The sequence below is a fragment of the Falco rusticolus genome, chromosome 4 (genome assembly GCF_015220075.1).
Source record: "Falco rusticolus isolate bFalRus1 chromosome 4, bFalRus1.pri, whole genome shotgun sequence".
Taxonomy (NCBI): Eukaryota; Metazoa; Chordata; class Aves; order Falconiformes; family Falconidae; genus Falco; species Falco rusticolus.
The window spans coordinates 23898376-23912892 of NC_051190.1; the positions used below are offsets into that span (position 1 = coordinate 23898376).

Here is a 14517-nt window from a genome sequence, read left to right on the forward strand (position 1 = left end):
CTCCCTTTGTTTTGAGTGGGAAATGATATTCTACTTCCCTGTCTTAAGCTATTGGCTGAGGCTGTTGGGTGCTGGTAAAGCAGCTAGCTTGTTAAACAGCGCTTTGCACATGAAGCCAGTGATGTCTCTGTGTCTGCTCGAGTTCCTCTTGAAAGTGATGCCCTGCAATGGCACTACAGGGTTTCTGGGTCCCTCAATGGTTCCTGACCAAGTTTGCTTAATTTACCACTTCAAAAACATTCTGTTTTAATTACCACTTGTCTGCTTTTGACTCATCTGTCACTGTTTGCAATGAAGACTTTGCTATTGACATGGATAAACAATGCTGTTTGAGATGTGAGCCAGAGAATGGAATTCGGCTCGTTCTCCCGGAACTGAGCTGGCTTCGTAGAGCTGGGGGAAATGAAAAATTATAGAAATAAATAGATCGGGTTTGCTGTGACACAGAATCAAAAAGCCACCTTCTTTTAAACAACTCTGTGAATACAGTGTAGATTTGAAAAGTGTAATGGGGATTTTCCAGGCAAAACCATACTTGACACATCTCATACATTGGGAAGACGTTCTGGTTCCAGACCGCCCTGTGCCTCTGAAACTCTCAGGTAACCTTATCATAAGGAGTCCTGGAGTCCCACCACAGCACCTTTGTCTGAAACTGTTGTGAGTGACTGACCAATGGTTTTCTTTGATTTGCACTGTTCTACCCCATTACTGCTTGCCTGTCTCACTGCTGTGCTCCAGTGGTGACGCATGCTGGGCCCTAAGCTCTGAGCAGCAGCTGCTAACCTCAGCAGTGGCTTATTGCATCACAGCTTAAGGTGTCACATTTGTGTATTGGGAAGATAAACCTCTAATCCTTCTTGTATGCCCAGGTACAAGTATGAAGAGCTGCTTTTGCAATTAGGTAGTGGTACTGTGCTGGCCTTGGCAACACGTGTGAAAAGTTAATTGAGAGGGACTTTGGATGAGTGGAATGTGGTGAGGACTTTTCACGTGGTATTTTCACGTTAATATGAAAGACGACCTTTGGGACTGTCCGGAGTGATCACAGCTTGCCTTTGGCTGCAGCCAGCCAGGTCTTCCTTTGTCTGTGCTGCCAGCACTTCAGTTCTTTCAGACCTTCCCCACTCAGAGTGAAGGTTTCCCAGCTTGGTCTCTTCTTTAAAGAGAGTGCAGTGCTTTGTGCTTTTGTCCTTTAAACTTTTTGTACGTGCTAAACTAACCCATAAGGAACACTGATTAAAACTAGGCCAGGACCAAAGGAAGTTTACCGAGGCCAAGAGGATGTGAGCTTCTGCCCACCGTGAACTCCAGTGGCTCTGGAACATGCTCCTGTGTGGATGAGGCACTCGCAGTTACCTGCTCCTATCCGCAAGGAATGCTCAGCTCAGCCCCCAGCTGCTGGCAAGACAGCAAGGGGAGGGGAGTGTCAGGTCCCCTACCTAGGGGCAGAGCAGGCAGTCCTTGCCTAGCCTCTGCAGGGGAGCCAGCTCGTACCTGCCTGTCAGCTGCAGTGTTACTGACTGCTAATGAGAAAGGTGGGAAATGGTGGTGGGGGGGGAAAAACTGAAGAGGAGATGGGAAAATAGTTTTGGTGTTTAAAAGATGAATCATGATGGTATGAACTGTAAAGGGACCACCTTCTCCAGAAGATAGATCCTCTGCAGTTGGCTTCGTTGTGCTTATTCTGCTGTATGTGTTGTCCCATTGCCTCTGAAAAATTAAGAAAGTATGTCTAACTCAGTCGCTATTCCAAGCACAAGGAACGTTTCAAGCGCAACTGAGTGGGGAGGCAGAGAGACAGGACATGGGAGGCCCAAGCGACGGATTCCCCTGTGGAATTTGATGATCCTGCAAGGTTTCAGGAACACCAAAGGTGTCTGTTAACCAGCATATGAAGCTGAGTGTTGGCTTCAGCTCAGAACCTCCCCTCAGTGCCCTTGTCCAGCAGCCTTCTCAGCACCAGTGCAGAATGCTGCCTCTCCAGGACAGATGGACTAGGTTATTTATTAGGTGTTGCCAATGTAATTGTCATGACCCCAACCAAATGCAAAGCCAGGCACAGAGGAGATGGTACAACTGGAAGCCTGCCAGTGGAGTCAGTGTTTCAATGTGGCGTTCAAACCTCCTCAGTCAAATCCCGCAGCAGAGAAAGAGGTGGCTGAGAGCATGTGGGAGAAGGACTGGTGATGCTCATGGTGCCTGAGAGCACCCTTCTGCAGCCTCCCACAGGGAATGGCAGTCACAGTGGGGATGGCCCTCCAGTGGGGAGTAGCTGGCATCATGGATCCACTTTCCCCTTGTAAGAACAGGCCTGAGACACCCCTCTGTCACTGATAGGCCACACCTGTCCAGCACAGCAACCATCTGCAGCCCCCAAACCCGCAGCTGTGGGGTTCAGAACTGCAAACTTCCCTCCTGTTAGTGCTGGATGGAAAGGAGCTCCTGTTTGTTAGCGAGCCAAAAGCTCAGCCCGGGAGCTTTGAGAAAGCGCAGCCAAGAGAAGGATCTCCATGTGCCTTGTCTTCTCTTGGCAACCTGATGGTAACGCACCCCATTCCCAGTACCTCTCTGGGGAAACCAAGGGAGGTGTTTCACATGGCTGGGCAGCGCACCCCTGAGTGCCCATGGAGGGCGGACTGGGGGTCTTGGGGGGCAAGTGCCTCCCCGGGGTGACGGCAGCATGAGCTGTGGATGTCCAGCTCTGGATTGTGTGGTGCACAGGCTGCCACGGGTGCAGGGCCCAACCCAAACCCTTGCTCCCACACACCGTGCTGAGGAGCGAGGCTGTGCAAGTGGAGCTGCTGTCTGATTTGGGCCCCCCCAAATGAAAGGTGTGTTGCAGAGCTACCTCTTTATATATGACCATGAGCAGTGGTCTCCAACAATGACAGTGTGGGCCAGAAACAGGTGTCACCTTAACGCCTTCCCAGGAAAGCCAATTACCCCTAGATGATTATGATTAATAATTACCTAAGCCCTAATCGCGCTGACACCAATGCCTGGAGCTTACCCCAGGGGGCACTTTAAAAGAGGTGCCCTGTGGAGGTGAGCAAAGCCACCTCTCCTCGGGGCGAAGGCTGAGACGTGGTGGAAGCCCCACTTCAGAGGCAATCCCCCTGCGTGCAAAAGAAACACCTGAGTAAGAGCAAAAGGCACCTCACAAACCACAGCCATGAACGGGACAGAAGGCCAAGACTTCTACGTGCCCATGTCCAACAAGACTGGGGTGGTGCGGAGCCCCTTTGAGTATCCTCAGTACTACCTGGCTGAGCCCTGGAAGTTCTCGGCACTGGCTGCCTACATGTTCATGCTGATCCTGCTTGGCTTCCCCATCAACTTCCTCACTCTGTACGTCACCATCCAGCACAAGAAGCTCCGGACGCCTCTAAACTACATCCTTCTGAACCTGGCAGTCGCCGATCTTTTCATGGTCTTTGGAGGCTTCACGACCACCATGTACACTTCAATGAATGGGTACTTTGTCTTTGGAGTAACAGGGTGCTACATTGAAGGATTCTTTGCTACACTGGGTGGTGAGTTTTCCAAATATTCAAAAATCTTCTGGCAGGAATTGCCCCAGCTTTTATGAGGGGGAGGGAAGACACCCAGATGATCTTGGAGAAGCGTGGTATCTCAAAGGTCCTTGGTGTGCTGCTGATGTGGGCCAAGGCAGTTGCAGTGTTTCAGGGTGGGAAGTGAAGAAAGTGACAAATGACACCTTTTTTTTCTTTTTTTGACCTTATTTTGGTAGCCACCTGCTCAGTATCCTGAGAACAACAGTGCAGCAGTGAAAAACAACCAGTAGCAGATTTTGCAGTTGCTGGATTTGCACATCTTTTTGGCTTGCTTTCTGACTTGAGAGATGACAAATTTGTTCTTCCTGTTTCGTGCGTCTGTCATTCGCTCCGATGTGGTGCATGGTGGCGCAGGCTAGCAAAGCTGGCTCTCCTCCCTGTGCCAGCCAGGCTCTGACCGAAACAGATGTTAAATTGTGTGTCTAAAAATGCTCTCCTCCATTCAGCTCAGCTTTCAGCCACAGGCAGCCATTTTACTGGTGCGGTCCTTGTGGCACAAGTTTCCTGGGAAGCTGTGGGTAATGAGTGGAAATCTTGGGATGATGGGCACTCACTCACTGCACCTAAAAGAGGGACCATAGACTTGCAGGTGCAGGTGATGTCTGGGATGAGTGGTAGGATCCAGCCATGGATCTCAAAATGCAGCAGCAAAGTGGTCACTGCGGGTCAGCATTGCACTGGGGAGGTGTCTTCTCATGCCTTCCTGCTGCACTTGGCAGATGAACCCTTGGTTGAGATTCACCTGCTGCCAGGGGTCTTCCTCAGGAACAACAGTCTGAGGAGGTCTCATGCTGCCATCAGTGTGTTTTTCTCCTCCTGATGCTCAAAGTCCCTGTGTCCCTATCCATCTTTCTCCGTGGCGCAGGTGAAATTGCTCTCTGGTCGCTGGTTGTCCTGGCTATCGAAAGATACGTAGTGGTCTGCAAGCCCATGAGCAACTTCCGCTTTGGGGAGAACCATGCCATCATGGGTGTTGCCTTCTCCTGGATCATGGCCTTGGCATGTGCTGCTCCCCCGCTGTTTGGCTGGTCCAGGTAGGGAGGGTGCCGTGCCCAGCGTGGGGGCTGCGGGAGCCTGGCTGGCTGTGGCCCCACTGGGGCTTCCAGCCGATCTCCTCTGCTAGGCGCTGACCTGCCTGGCTCACCTTGCAGGTACATCCCCGAGGGCATGCAGTGCTCGTGCGGGATCGACTATTACACTCTGAAGCCAGAGGTCAACAACGAATCTTTCGTCATCTACATGTTTGTGGTTCACTTCACCATCCCGCTGTTGGTCATTTTCTTCTGCTACGGGAACCTGGTTTGCACTGTCAAGGAGGTGGGTACCTGTCAGTGGTGGTGGGCTGGGGGCCACCCCGATCCCCAGTGCTGGGAAGGGGCCCATGCCAGGCTCCAGACTGGTGACAGAAAGGCTGGCTTTCTGCAAAGGGGGAAACGGCAAACTCCAGATGTGCAGCTCAACTACCCCGAGCCCTGACCCCATGTCCCACGCGGGTGCAACCCTCCCCAGCTCCATCATGTTTCTGTTCCCTTCTGCCCGCAGGCTGCCGCCCAGCAGCAGGAGTCTGCCACTACCCAGAAGGCAGAGAAGGAAGTGACCCGCATGGTCATCATCATGGTCATCGCCTTCCTGATCTGCTGGGTCCCCTATGCCAGCGTTGCTTTCTACATCTTCACCAACCAGGGGTCAGACTTCGGGCCCATCTTCATGACCATCCCGGCTTTCTTTGCCAAGAGCTCTGCCATCTACAACCCTGTGATTTACATCGTAATGAACAAACAGGTAACCGGCAGGGGGGCGGCCGGCTCCTTGTTGGGGTTTTCCATTGTACCCGCTTGCCGAGTGGTGTGGCACTTTGAGGTGCCAGTGGGCTGGGAGGGGGGCGTGTGTCCAGGTGATCCTGTTCTGATGCCCAGGAGGGCAACTGTGCAGCTCGTCCTGGCACTGCGTAACTCTTAAATGCAAGATGCACTACCGCATAGCCCGAAATGGCCCTGCCGCTGGTTGGTGGAGGAGCTGGGGCTGTGCCCGCCCCGGCCCGGCTGGTGGCCTGGGGCAGGGACCCCAGGGGCAGGGGCGCACGCAGCTCTGCCGGGCCCGCCGCCTCACCGGGACCCCTCCCTTCCAGTTCCGTAACTGCATGATCACGACCCTCTGCTGCGGCAAGAACCCGCTGGGCGACGAGGACACGTCCGCCGGCAAGACGGAGACCTCCTCCGTCTCCACCAGCCAGGTCTCCCCCGCGTAGGCCCCGGGCCGGGGCGCCGGCAGCTGGGCCCGGCCCCGCAGCGCCCGCGCCGTCCCAGGGCGCTGCCGCAGGCCCCGCCGCCCCCCGCCGCCCCCCCTCCGGGCTCTGCCCCGGGGCCGGGCCGGCTGCTGCGGGGCAGCCCCCGCCCGGTCCCCCGCCGGCGTGTCGGCCGCACCGTGGCCCCCCGGGGGACGGGTGGCCCCCCGGTGCCGCAGAGGCGACGGCCGCAGGAAGCCCGGCACGGGGTGCGGAGCGGCCGCCGACGGGGGGGGCTCGATGCCGCCTGCCGCACCTGGCGCACCGCACGCACCCGGAGCCGGCACCCGCAGCGGGCCGCCCCCCGCCCCTCGTAGTCCCACCGCTCATCCTCACGCCCCCCCGGCTCCGCGGGCCGTGCCCCCGCCGCGCCCCCCCCGCGCCCCCCGGCTCAGCTGCCGTCCGCCTGGCATCAGCCCCGGCGGGGGGGCTCGGCCCGCGCTGTGCTTTCGAGGCCGCTCGGCGCATCGCTCAGCTTCCCTCCGCGCTGCAGCAGGCAAGACATGGGAGCATATGGCTCAGAGATGTCGGCATATGTTTTAAGCACTACAAGATGGCATATTGCAATTGTAGCAGTGTTCTTCATTTTTATTTTTAGCTCGGTTATACAAATAAGATGTTTTTCTCGCTGTTCAGTGTTATCAACATTTGAAACTATTTTTGTACATTATTATCCCCTCTGATTTCTAATCCTATGCGGCTTTGCAAGGTCTAATAGGGAACATACAGAACCCATGCAAGTTAAACCTTTAATAAAGAGCAATTTGCAAGTACAATTCTCTCATTATTTTTTTTTATCGATACTTCTGCATATTCAGTGAAATCTAAAGATTGGAGGTTTATGAATAATTCAGTGTTTAGGCTGATGTCTGATTCATGTACTTCAAATCTGGGAGCTGATTTTGGAGGGAAGAGGAGGAAGGATTTGGTGTTTATTTGCTGCCCACGAGGCTGCAATCCATGGGAGCCCTGCGATGCTGTGGTTTCCCTGCACGGGCAGGACTGGCCCCAGCACATGCTGGCCATGATCTGGCCCCAAGCTAGCAGGTGGCCACCCCACAAAGCGCCCAGAACTACAACTGCTGCTGGCAGTGGCAGGGGCAAGCAAGGCTTTGGGACCCTCCTCGCCAGCCCAGGCGGGTGCCAGAAGCATCAATGGAGCTGCTGGAGAGGGGATGGCCTGATCCAGGAGGAGGAGATGGTTGGGGGACATGCACCCAACCCTGCTGTGGTGCCAGCCTCTGCAGCTCTCCAGTGTCCCCACCATCCCCTTCCTGGGGAATTCGGAAATGGACTGGAAATGGAGCAGGGAATGGGCTGACTGCGCTGGTCTGGGGATAGCCAGGCATGCAGGGCCCTGAGGCACTGGGTGCCTCTCCCAGCTCCTGGCTCCAGACCCAGCTTCTGCCGGCACTGCAGTCTCCTGCCAAGATCCATCCCATGGGCCTAGCTGGTGGGCACAGACCTCGACAAAGGTCTTTCTGGGCAGCACTTTGCACATACATTGGCATGGTAACATGTCTGCTGAGCCGGGCCATGAACCAGCCCTACCATCATGTAATCCCGGCTTTTCCTTGGGCTTGCAGCTTCCCCACGTCTTTGAGGGATGATGCATACGAAAGCCCTGTGACTCATGTAAAGAGGAAGGGACTGACTTGGCATGCTGTGAAGAACGACGGTGGTCCCCATGGTGGGGACATCCACACTGTTCCTGTGACAAAGAGCAGCTGGTTACTCAGGCTCGCCTCATGAGCACAAGCACAACAGAAAGTAGCACAAATATCCTACCTTGCTGGAACAGCAGGGAAAGTATCCATAGGATCACAGCAGGAGTTATTTTTAAGGTGGCTGTGACACAGAAGCACCCTGGGTGTGTTGGGGACCCCAGATGGTCAAGGGCTTAGCTCACACCTGACCCATGGGATCATGCTGTCCTCAACACGGGGTGGTTGCTGTACCAAGAGCCAACATGGAGGGGCTGCCTGCATGTGGGGCTGGGAGCGCTATCCCCCGAGCACGGTGGGATTCAGTGGGCAGGGACAAGCGGGGGTCCTGCTCATGGGTACACACCTGGGGCTACTGTGGGAGAGTCACTTCTCCTGCCCTCGCTGGCCAACGAAGCAGCTTTCCATTTTCCTCTTCTCATTTGTTTTCTTGTTTCCTTTTTCCTTGTCATTTTCCAGGCTCCCCTGGCAATGCAGCCCCCCATTTCCCAGTGGGGCTGTCCCAGGCAAAGGGAGCCAGCCATCACCCAGTGCGCAGAAACTGGTCCCCACGCCACCAGCTGGCTCCCTGTCTGCCCCACAGCAAATACCACCAGCAAGCTGCAATGCCAGCACCCCACCACCCACCAAGCAGCAGGCAGATGCCTTTCCCGTACGTGTTCAGGGTGATCACTCCACGACCCCTTATGTCTCCTCCCTCTCCAAACCCACTGCTTGGACAAGCTCCTTCTCCCTCCAGCCCCTCACAAAGCTTTGGCAAAGGGCACTCAACTCCCCAACCCCCTGCTCTCACCTGGGTGGCAACCAGAGCAATTAGCAGCTGCTAACCAGCTCCTGCAATTAGGGTGCTGATCGGATAAATTAGCTGCAGGTGAGCAGAGCTTGTGAGCAAGGGTAGTGGTGCTGTGAGCAGAGCTGGGATTGCAGGCTGGTGTGTGTGCTGCTATGGAGCCCGAGCTGGGTAAGGGTTTGCCAGGTGCTGGCAGCACTGTGGCTCCCATGGGTCTGGGGTTCTGGTGGGTCCCTGTGAGGAGAAGGGTTGTGGCTGCTTGGCTTCTGGGGGGCTCTGCAGCCATCAGGGGTGTGAGTGCCTTGGGGCTGGGCCCACATCCCAAGGGGTGCCTCTTCCAGGAGCTGAAGCTGCTGGCACAGCCCAGCTTCCACATCTGCCAGCCCAGGGCCGGCAGCCCCGGCGCCCCTCAACCCTGCACATGGTCACTGAGGCGCTGCAGGCCCAGGACGAGAGGAAGGGTGCCTCCATTGTTGCCACCAAGCGGTTCATCCTGGCCAAGTACCCCACTGTGGACCCTGGCCACCTCGGGGACCTGCTGAAGCAGGCACTGAGCAAGGGGCTGAGCTGTGGGGACCTGGTGCGGCCCCACAACTCCTCCGCCATGGGGGCCACTGGCCTGGGGCTGGGGGCTGAGGTGCCGCCTCCACTGGCCCCACTTCCACCCCTCCTTCACCCCCAGCTGGCCCCTGAGAAGCTGTGGCAGAAGCAGACAATGGACCAGGTGGATCCCATCAGAGGACAGGTGCCGAAGGTGGGACGGAAGGGGACCCCCGGCATGCACAGCAGTGAGGTAAAGGGTTGGCAGTGCCCTGGGCTGCCCCAGTCCCATGGAGAGGCCACTGCCCAGGCTGGCACGCCGCCCCTTCTCCCGCAGGCGCCGTGGGGGGTAGCCTGGCCACAGCGAAGCAGAAGCCAAGGACAAAGCCCGTGGACGTGAGTAGCAGGGCTGCATGGCGTGGCTGGGTGGCTCGGGCGTGGCAGGAGCCTGAGGTACTCTCTCCCCTCCAGGCCCCACCAGGAGCGATGGAGCAAAGCCCCCAGGAGCTGCCTGCCAGCCCCGGGCCCCCAGCAAAGGGCACTCAGGGTCCCCTGTGGCTCTGAAGGTGCGGGGGGGGGGGGGGGAGTGGCAGCCCTGGGGGTGCTGGGGCGAAGGGGTCCCGCGCGGCTCTGGTTGGAAAGAGCAGGGCTAAGGCGCCCCGGGGGGCACGGCAGGACACCCCCAAGGCGAAGGGGGACCAGGGCAAGGCAAGGAAGCCCCGGGGCACCCCAGAAACCGGCCAGGGCAGGCCAGGCTGCAGGGTGGTAGCCACCCCTCTGGAGGGCAGGCAGGGCCTGTAGCGGGGTCCGGGCAGCCCTGCTCCCTGGCAGCCCAGCCCTGCTTCCAGCCTGCCCTGAGCCCTCCCAGTCTGTGTTGATTTTAGTCCCCAGGACAGGTTTTAAATCTGTGTTCACCTTGTAATAATAAAGCTGTGCACTCGCCTCATGAAATGCTGTGGGTGCTGCCCTGCTCGTGGTCTCTGTCCCTGCACTCCCCTAGCCCTGTCCTGTGTGGCATGGTGGTGAGCCGGTGCTGTGGGCAGCTGTCTGCCTTCACGGGGAGCTGGCCTGTCTGTCCCCACATGTCCCCAGACACAGTAGCACACGGGCCAAGTGCTGGGGTGGCTGGGCTCTGGGGGCTGCATGTGTGCCAGCTGGCAGCAAGTCCCGGTGCCAGCCGATGGCACAGGGTGCAGGGGCCCTGGCACCATGGCACACAGTGTAGGGGCACCCCTGGGCACTGCAAAGCCAGGGCCTGGCTGGCCCTAGCAGTGTGGGCCGTGGTGCCCACAGCCCCAGTGTGGGGCAGCATCCAGGCCCCCTGCCCTCCTGGCTGCCCTTGGGCTAATGCCCGGCTGAGCTGGGATTACCCAACATGCTGCTGCGGCATTCCTGTATGTGTCATGGGTGAGGGTCCCTGGTGCTGGGGAGCTGCCTGTGCTCTAGCCATGGTAAGAGGAAGACAGATGTGTTTTACGGCTCAAAAAAGGAGTTTGGGGGGTTTGCTGTAGACTGTAGCATTGCTTGTGCTCTTGTTGCTTATCTGGGGTGCAGTTCCCACTTCTAAACCTGTCTTGCTAGCTCCTGTGGGTCAGTGTGTGAACGCTTTCATTTAATAGTTTCAAATGCCTGAATTTTTCTTGCTCTGTGCACAACAGACCTTCTGAAGGTCAGCCTGATAATGCAACGGGTTACAGTCCTCCTGGACAGGAGAAAATAAGTGGAAGTAAAACTCTTCCTAAAGAGGATTTTGCTAATCTTCAGCTGGCCTTGGCAATGCCCTCCACAGCTCCTGGCCTTGCTCCAGGGCTTAAGCAAGAGCTGAGCAAACTAACTTCTCTTTAAACTTCAGCCTCAGACATGTTGATCCATCTTTAATGGAGCTGGAACTCTTTCTTCCCCCAGGGACAGGGTGGGGGATGCTGCAGTGGTAAGGACCACAGCTCTCCTAACCCTTTGGTGATGGTTAGCCTCACATAGACCTGCTCGCTCGTGTGGGAGTGTCCTGGAACAGGACCAGGCAGGGGCTGTGCCCTCTCCCACCTGGCACTTGGTGTGAAAAGTGAGGTTCCCTTTGATAGAGGCCAAATCATTTAATGGCTGGGTTTAGTTCTGTGAAGAATAAACTTTCTGGTGGGAAAAGAAAATCCCTCTTGTGTCTGGGAAGAGCAGCATTTACTGGGGGAGGTGGAAGAGAGAGGATTTAGCAATGCCATGGTTATTAAGACCAGTGGGCTGCAGCTGTGTCACGGCACCAAAGCTAGAAGCCTTGAGGGCTGGCAGTGGTGCAGAGCTGGTGCTGGGTTTGCTGGGGCTGGGAGGACACAGTCTGGTGGGCAGACAGCACCTGGCAGAGGTAAGGGAGCCCAGCCCTGGGCACTGTTGTGGTGTTACTGGTCTTTGTGTGTGCAGCACAGCGTGCTGTGGGTAAAACCCCATCTCGCACGGAGATGAGGTGCTCATCAGTGGAGCTGCTGACACCGCGTGCAGGCAAAGCTGGTCTCGTCCATGCAAAGCCACAGCTATGTTCCACAGTGTCGTGTGTCCTCTGCATGCACAGGGGCAGGAACTTCGCTACACAGGGTTCAGCACCTTGTTTTATTACAAAGATAGGCTTTTCCAAGAGTTTGCCACTTCCACTACACAGCAGGTAAGGGCACTACACCCACAACATGTGCCAAAGTTTAAAAACATGTTACAAAGGGCTGAGGGGTTCAAGGCAACACTACAAACCCTCAAGCTTCTGCTCTGTTAAAGTTGTTCATTTAAAATGGTTGTAGCAACTACCTTTTTTTTCTTTGGAAAAAATTAAATAATAAAGCAATAGGCCCCAATACATGGCCCAGTCACATCACCTGGAGGCAAACTATACTCACTATTGGCTCACTTCTATCCTTTCCTTGTAACAACATGGGGCTATTGCTCCATGGCCCTTTCCCCACCTCCAGCCAAGCTCAACGTTCTCTGCTACCTTGGTCCTTATCACCCTCACCTTCCCTGTGCTGGGCCTGCCTGTGTATCTGGCAGCTATTCACAGTTTCTAAAAGAAAAAAAAAATATTCAAGATTTTTTTTTTTGTGAAATCACTTTTAAAATAAAATGTAGCCCAGCTACATTCTTAAGAGTTTCTATTCTGAAGCCACATCCTCAGCAAAGACATTGAAACCTCCACAGTGTATGTACTTTTTCTGTAGTTCTTATAAAAAAGAACAACAACAACAAAAAAAAACCAACAAAAAAACCTATTATTCCCCTTTCCCTTCCCACTGTACCCCGTGCCCCCCCCCCCCCCTTAACATACTGGATAAAGTCTATAATTTGTTTTAAAATAGATATCTATATACACATACACAATTCTGATGTTCCAATTTCTGACAAATGTGGCATTACTGGAAATGATGGGATGGAGGCCACCTGTCCATGGCAGTAAGTCACCCAGGAGGAGTTTTTGGTGGACCTAAGTCATCTAAAACCAGGTTGCATCCTTGCCAGCTGGATTAGTAACAGAGGCTCACCTTAGACCCTGCCTGGAGTGAGGTAGTAACTTCTATTTGGCCGTTTGAAAATGCAGTGATGACGGCTGGGTTTACCTTTCACGGGCAGGTTGCCTTTACCGACATGTGAATGTTGGCTTCAAGCATGTGGCATTAGCTGTGGTCCAGCTTCTGCAGTGGGGCCTGTGTGATGCTGGAGACCAGAGTAGTCATGGCTGCCCTGGCTGTGGGAAAGACAAAGTTGTCTGCAGAAGGGAGAATAGCTACCAAGGTTGGACAGGGGTTTTGCCCCTGCGTGGCTGCCGCAGGGCAACAGTGAAGTTTCTAGGTCTTGGATGAGCTGTGTTTGTCTGCGCAGTGGGACCCTGCCCACTGACCCCAGCGTTAGCGTGGGACGCATTCTACCTTTGTTTGCAGCTTGCGGTGCTGCAGCTGCTCTGCTGCCCTGCGTGAGTGAGCGCATTGTACTGCCAGGGCGATGGGGTCCAGTCCCTTTGCCTTTGTGGGCCAAAAAATAAAAAGACTGGACATGCAGCAAAACTGCACTCTCTTGGCTGCTCTTGAGTGACAACCATGGCGGGCTGGGTCCACAGTGAGCAGAACGAGCTGCTTTAGGAAGATACCTCAGTAGCACTGACCTTGGTTTCAGTGATGAGGACAGGGAGATGCTGGAGCGTGTGGGGCAGAAGGGGGGACGGTGCTACCTGGTGTTTTGCCCTGTGCGTGGCTCAAGCCTGCTCTGCCAGAGAGCTGTCGGCAGGAGCTGAGCCCTGCTGGCATGAGTGGCGTGACCCGGGGCAGCGCCACAGACATGTGCGCAGCCACCACGGCAGGGAGACCCGAGTGTGAGGTGTGAGTCCTTCCCCTCACCCGCTATACTTGGTCCTCTGGGCAGAAGCCGTGCCTGCCACCAGCTGGCTGGAAGGGGTGTGGGGTATCTGCCTACCCACTGCACCTCCCGCTGGCTGTGCACGCAGAACGGGAGTCCGGGGAAGGGGGAACAGCCCCTCCACGCTGCCTGACACATAACATGCTCCCTCCGGCTCCATAACAGCTGCCGCTGTTAGGGGATGAAGTGCTTCAGGCTAAGGCACCGTGCCTTAGCTGCTGGGGAAGCAACTGCTTTGTCTCAGCCCTGAGTTCCCCATGTTGCCCAAGTCTCAGATGGAGGAGTGGTTATGTTTACACATACAGTACAAAAATTAAAAAAGGCACAAAAATACACAGAATGCAGCAGATAGTGAACAGCTGATAGGAGTCCCTGGTGTTGGAAAAACAAGGATGTCAGAGGGATGGTGTGGAAGGGAGCTCAGACGTTGCTCCGACGGCCTTTGCCATCTCTGCTCGTTACTCCCTGAGGCTACCCTTCTGCTTTGCATCTGGTGTTATGGCTTCTGCAGCCCCATCTCTTGTCCCAAGGAGCCACAGAGAGGGATGCAGGGAGCCGCTGACTGCTCAGGCGCTGATCAGAGGGAAGTGGTGAACTGAGCTTGCCACAAGTGTCATGTCTTTGTTTCTGGCTGGAAACAGCAAATAAATTATGGGTGTCACAGTGCAGACCAGAGGGTTTTTGAGCTGCTCAGAAAGGTGTCTTGTGGCTTCTTGTTTGGTGAGGGAGCCCTTCAGCCGCAGGCCAGGCCCACCCCACCACAAGACTGGTTTGGGAATGACCCTGGTGGAGGCGATACATGGTGTGTCCGTGGCTGAAGGCGGGTTCCCTACGGCACTGCGCTGTGGAGAAGGTCACTTCCAGCGCTGCAGTTGGCCTAGGCTTCGCTGCAGCACTCGTAGATGTTATCCTCCATGAGTGCAATCACTTGCTCAAACTTGTGCTGGAGCTGGGTGCGCTTTGTTGTGGGATTGGCGTCCAGGGCGGCCACGATCTGTGGGGAGACATGGGCAGGTGGGTGGCTGAGGCAGTGTGGGTGCCCACATGCCAGCCCTGTCCAGCCTGAATCCCAGCTGGACCTTGGGTTGGGGAGAGCATGCCCTGCACGCTCACACACCTCGGTACCCTCCGGCTGTGCTGGGGTGCAGCTGGGTCCCTGGGCAGGGGGTGGGAGCGGAGGGGAATGCAACGGAAAACCATCACAGTAACAAAGCTCAT

The 14517-nt window shown here is 55.8% G+C and overlaps 3 protein-coding genes across 3 annotated transcripts in view; 2 read left to right on the forward strand and 1 right to left on the reverse strand.

The window, feature by feature from the left end:
* The first annotated feature begins 3063 nt into the window (after window positions 1–3063).
* RHO (rhodopsin) lies at window positions 3064–6635 on the forward strand. The gene is made up of 5 exons (XM_037386828.1): window positions 3064–3536; window positions 4444–4612; window positions 4730–4895; window positions 5121–5360; window positions 5707–6635. Exons 1-5 carry the CDS (start codon window positions 3176–3178, stop codon window positions 5824–5826), a joined length of 1056 nt encoding a protein of 351 aa, XP_037242725.1. The 5' UTR covers window positions 3064–3175; the 3' UTR covers window positions 5827–6635.
* Window positions 6636–8531: 1896 nt separating this feature from the next.
* LOC119147862 (histone H1.8) lies at window positions 8532–9752 on the forward strand. Its single transcript, XM_037387319.1, has 4 exons — window positions 8532–8547; window positions 8721–9169; window positions 9254–9312; window positions 9483–9752. The coding sequence occupies exons 1-4, from the start codon at window positions 8532–8534 to the stop codon at window positions 9715–9717; spliced, it is 759 nt and encodes a 252-aa protein (XP_037243216.1). The 3' UTR covers window positions 9718–9752.
* A 2481-nt stretch (window positions 9753–12233) lies between these two features.
* The window catches only part of PLXND1 (plexin D1), an 83058-nt gene continuing 80774 nt past the window's right edge, over window positions 12234–14517 (reverse strand). The window contains exon 36 of the mRNA XM_037383210.1: window positions 12234–14293. Coding sequence (XP_037239107.1) covers window positions 14177–14293 — 117 coding nt within the window. The 3' untranslated portion in view covers window positions 12234–14176. The remainder of the gene's footprint in view (window positions 14294–14517) is intronic.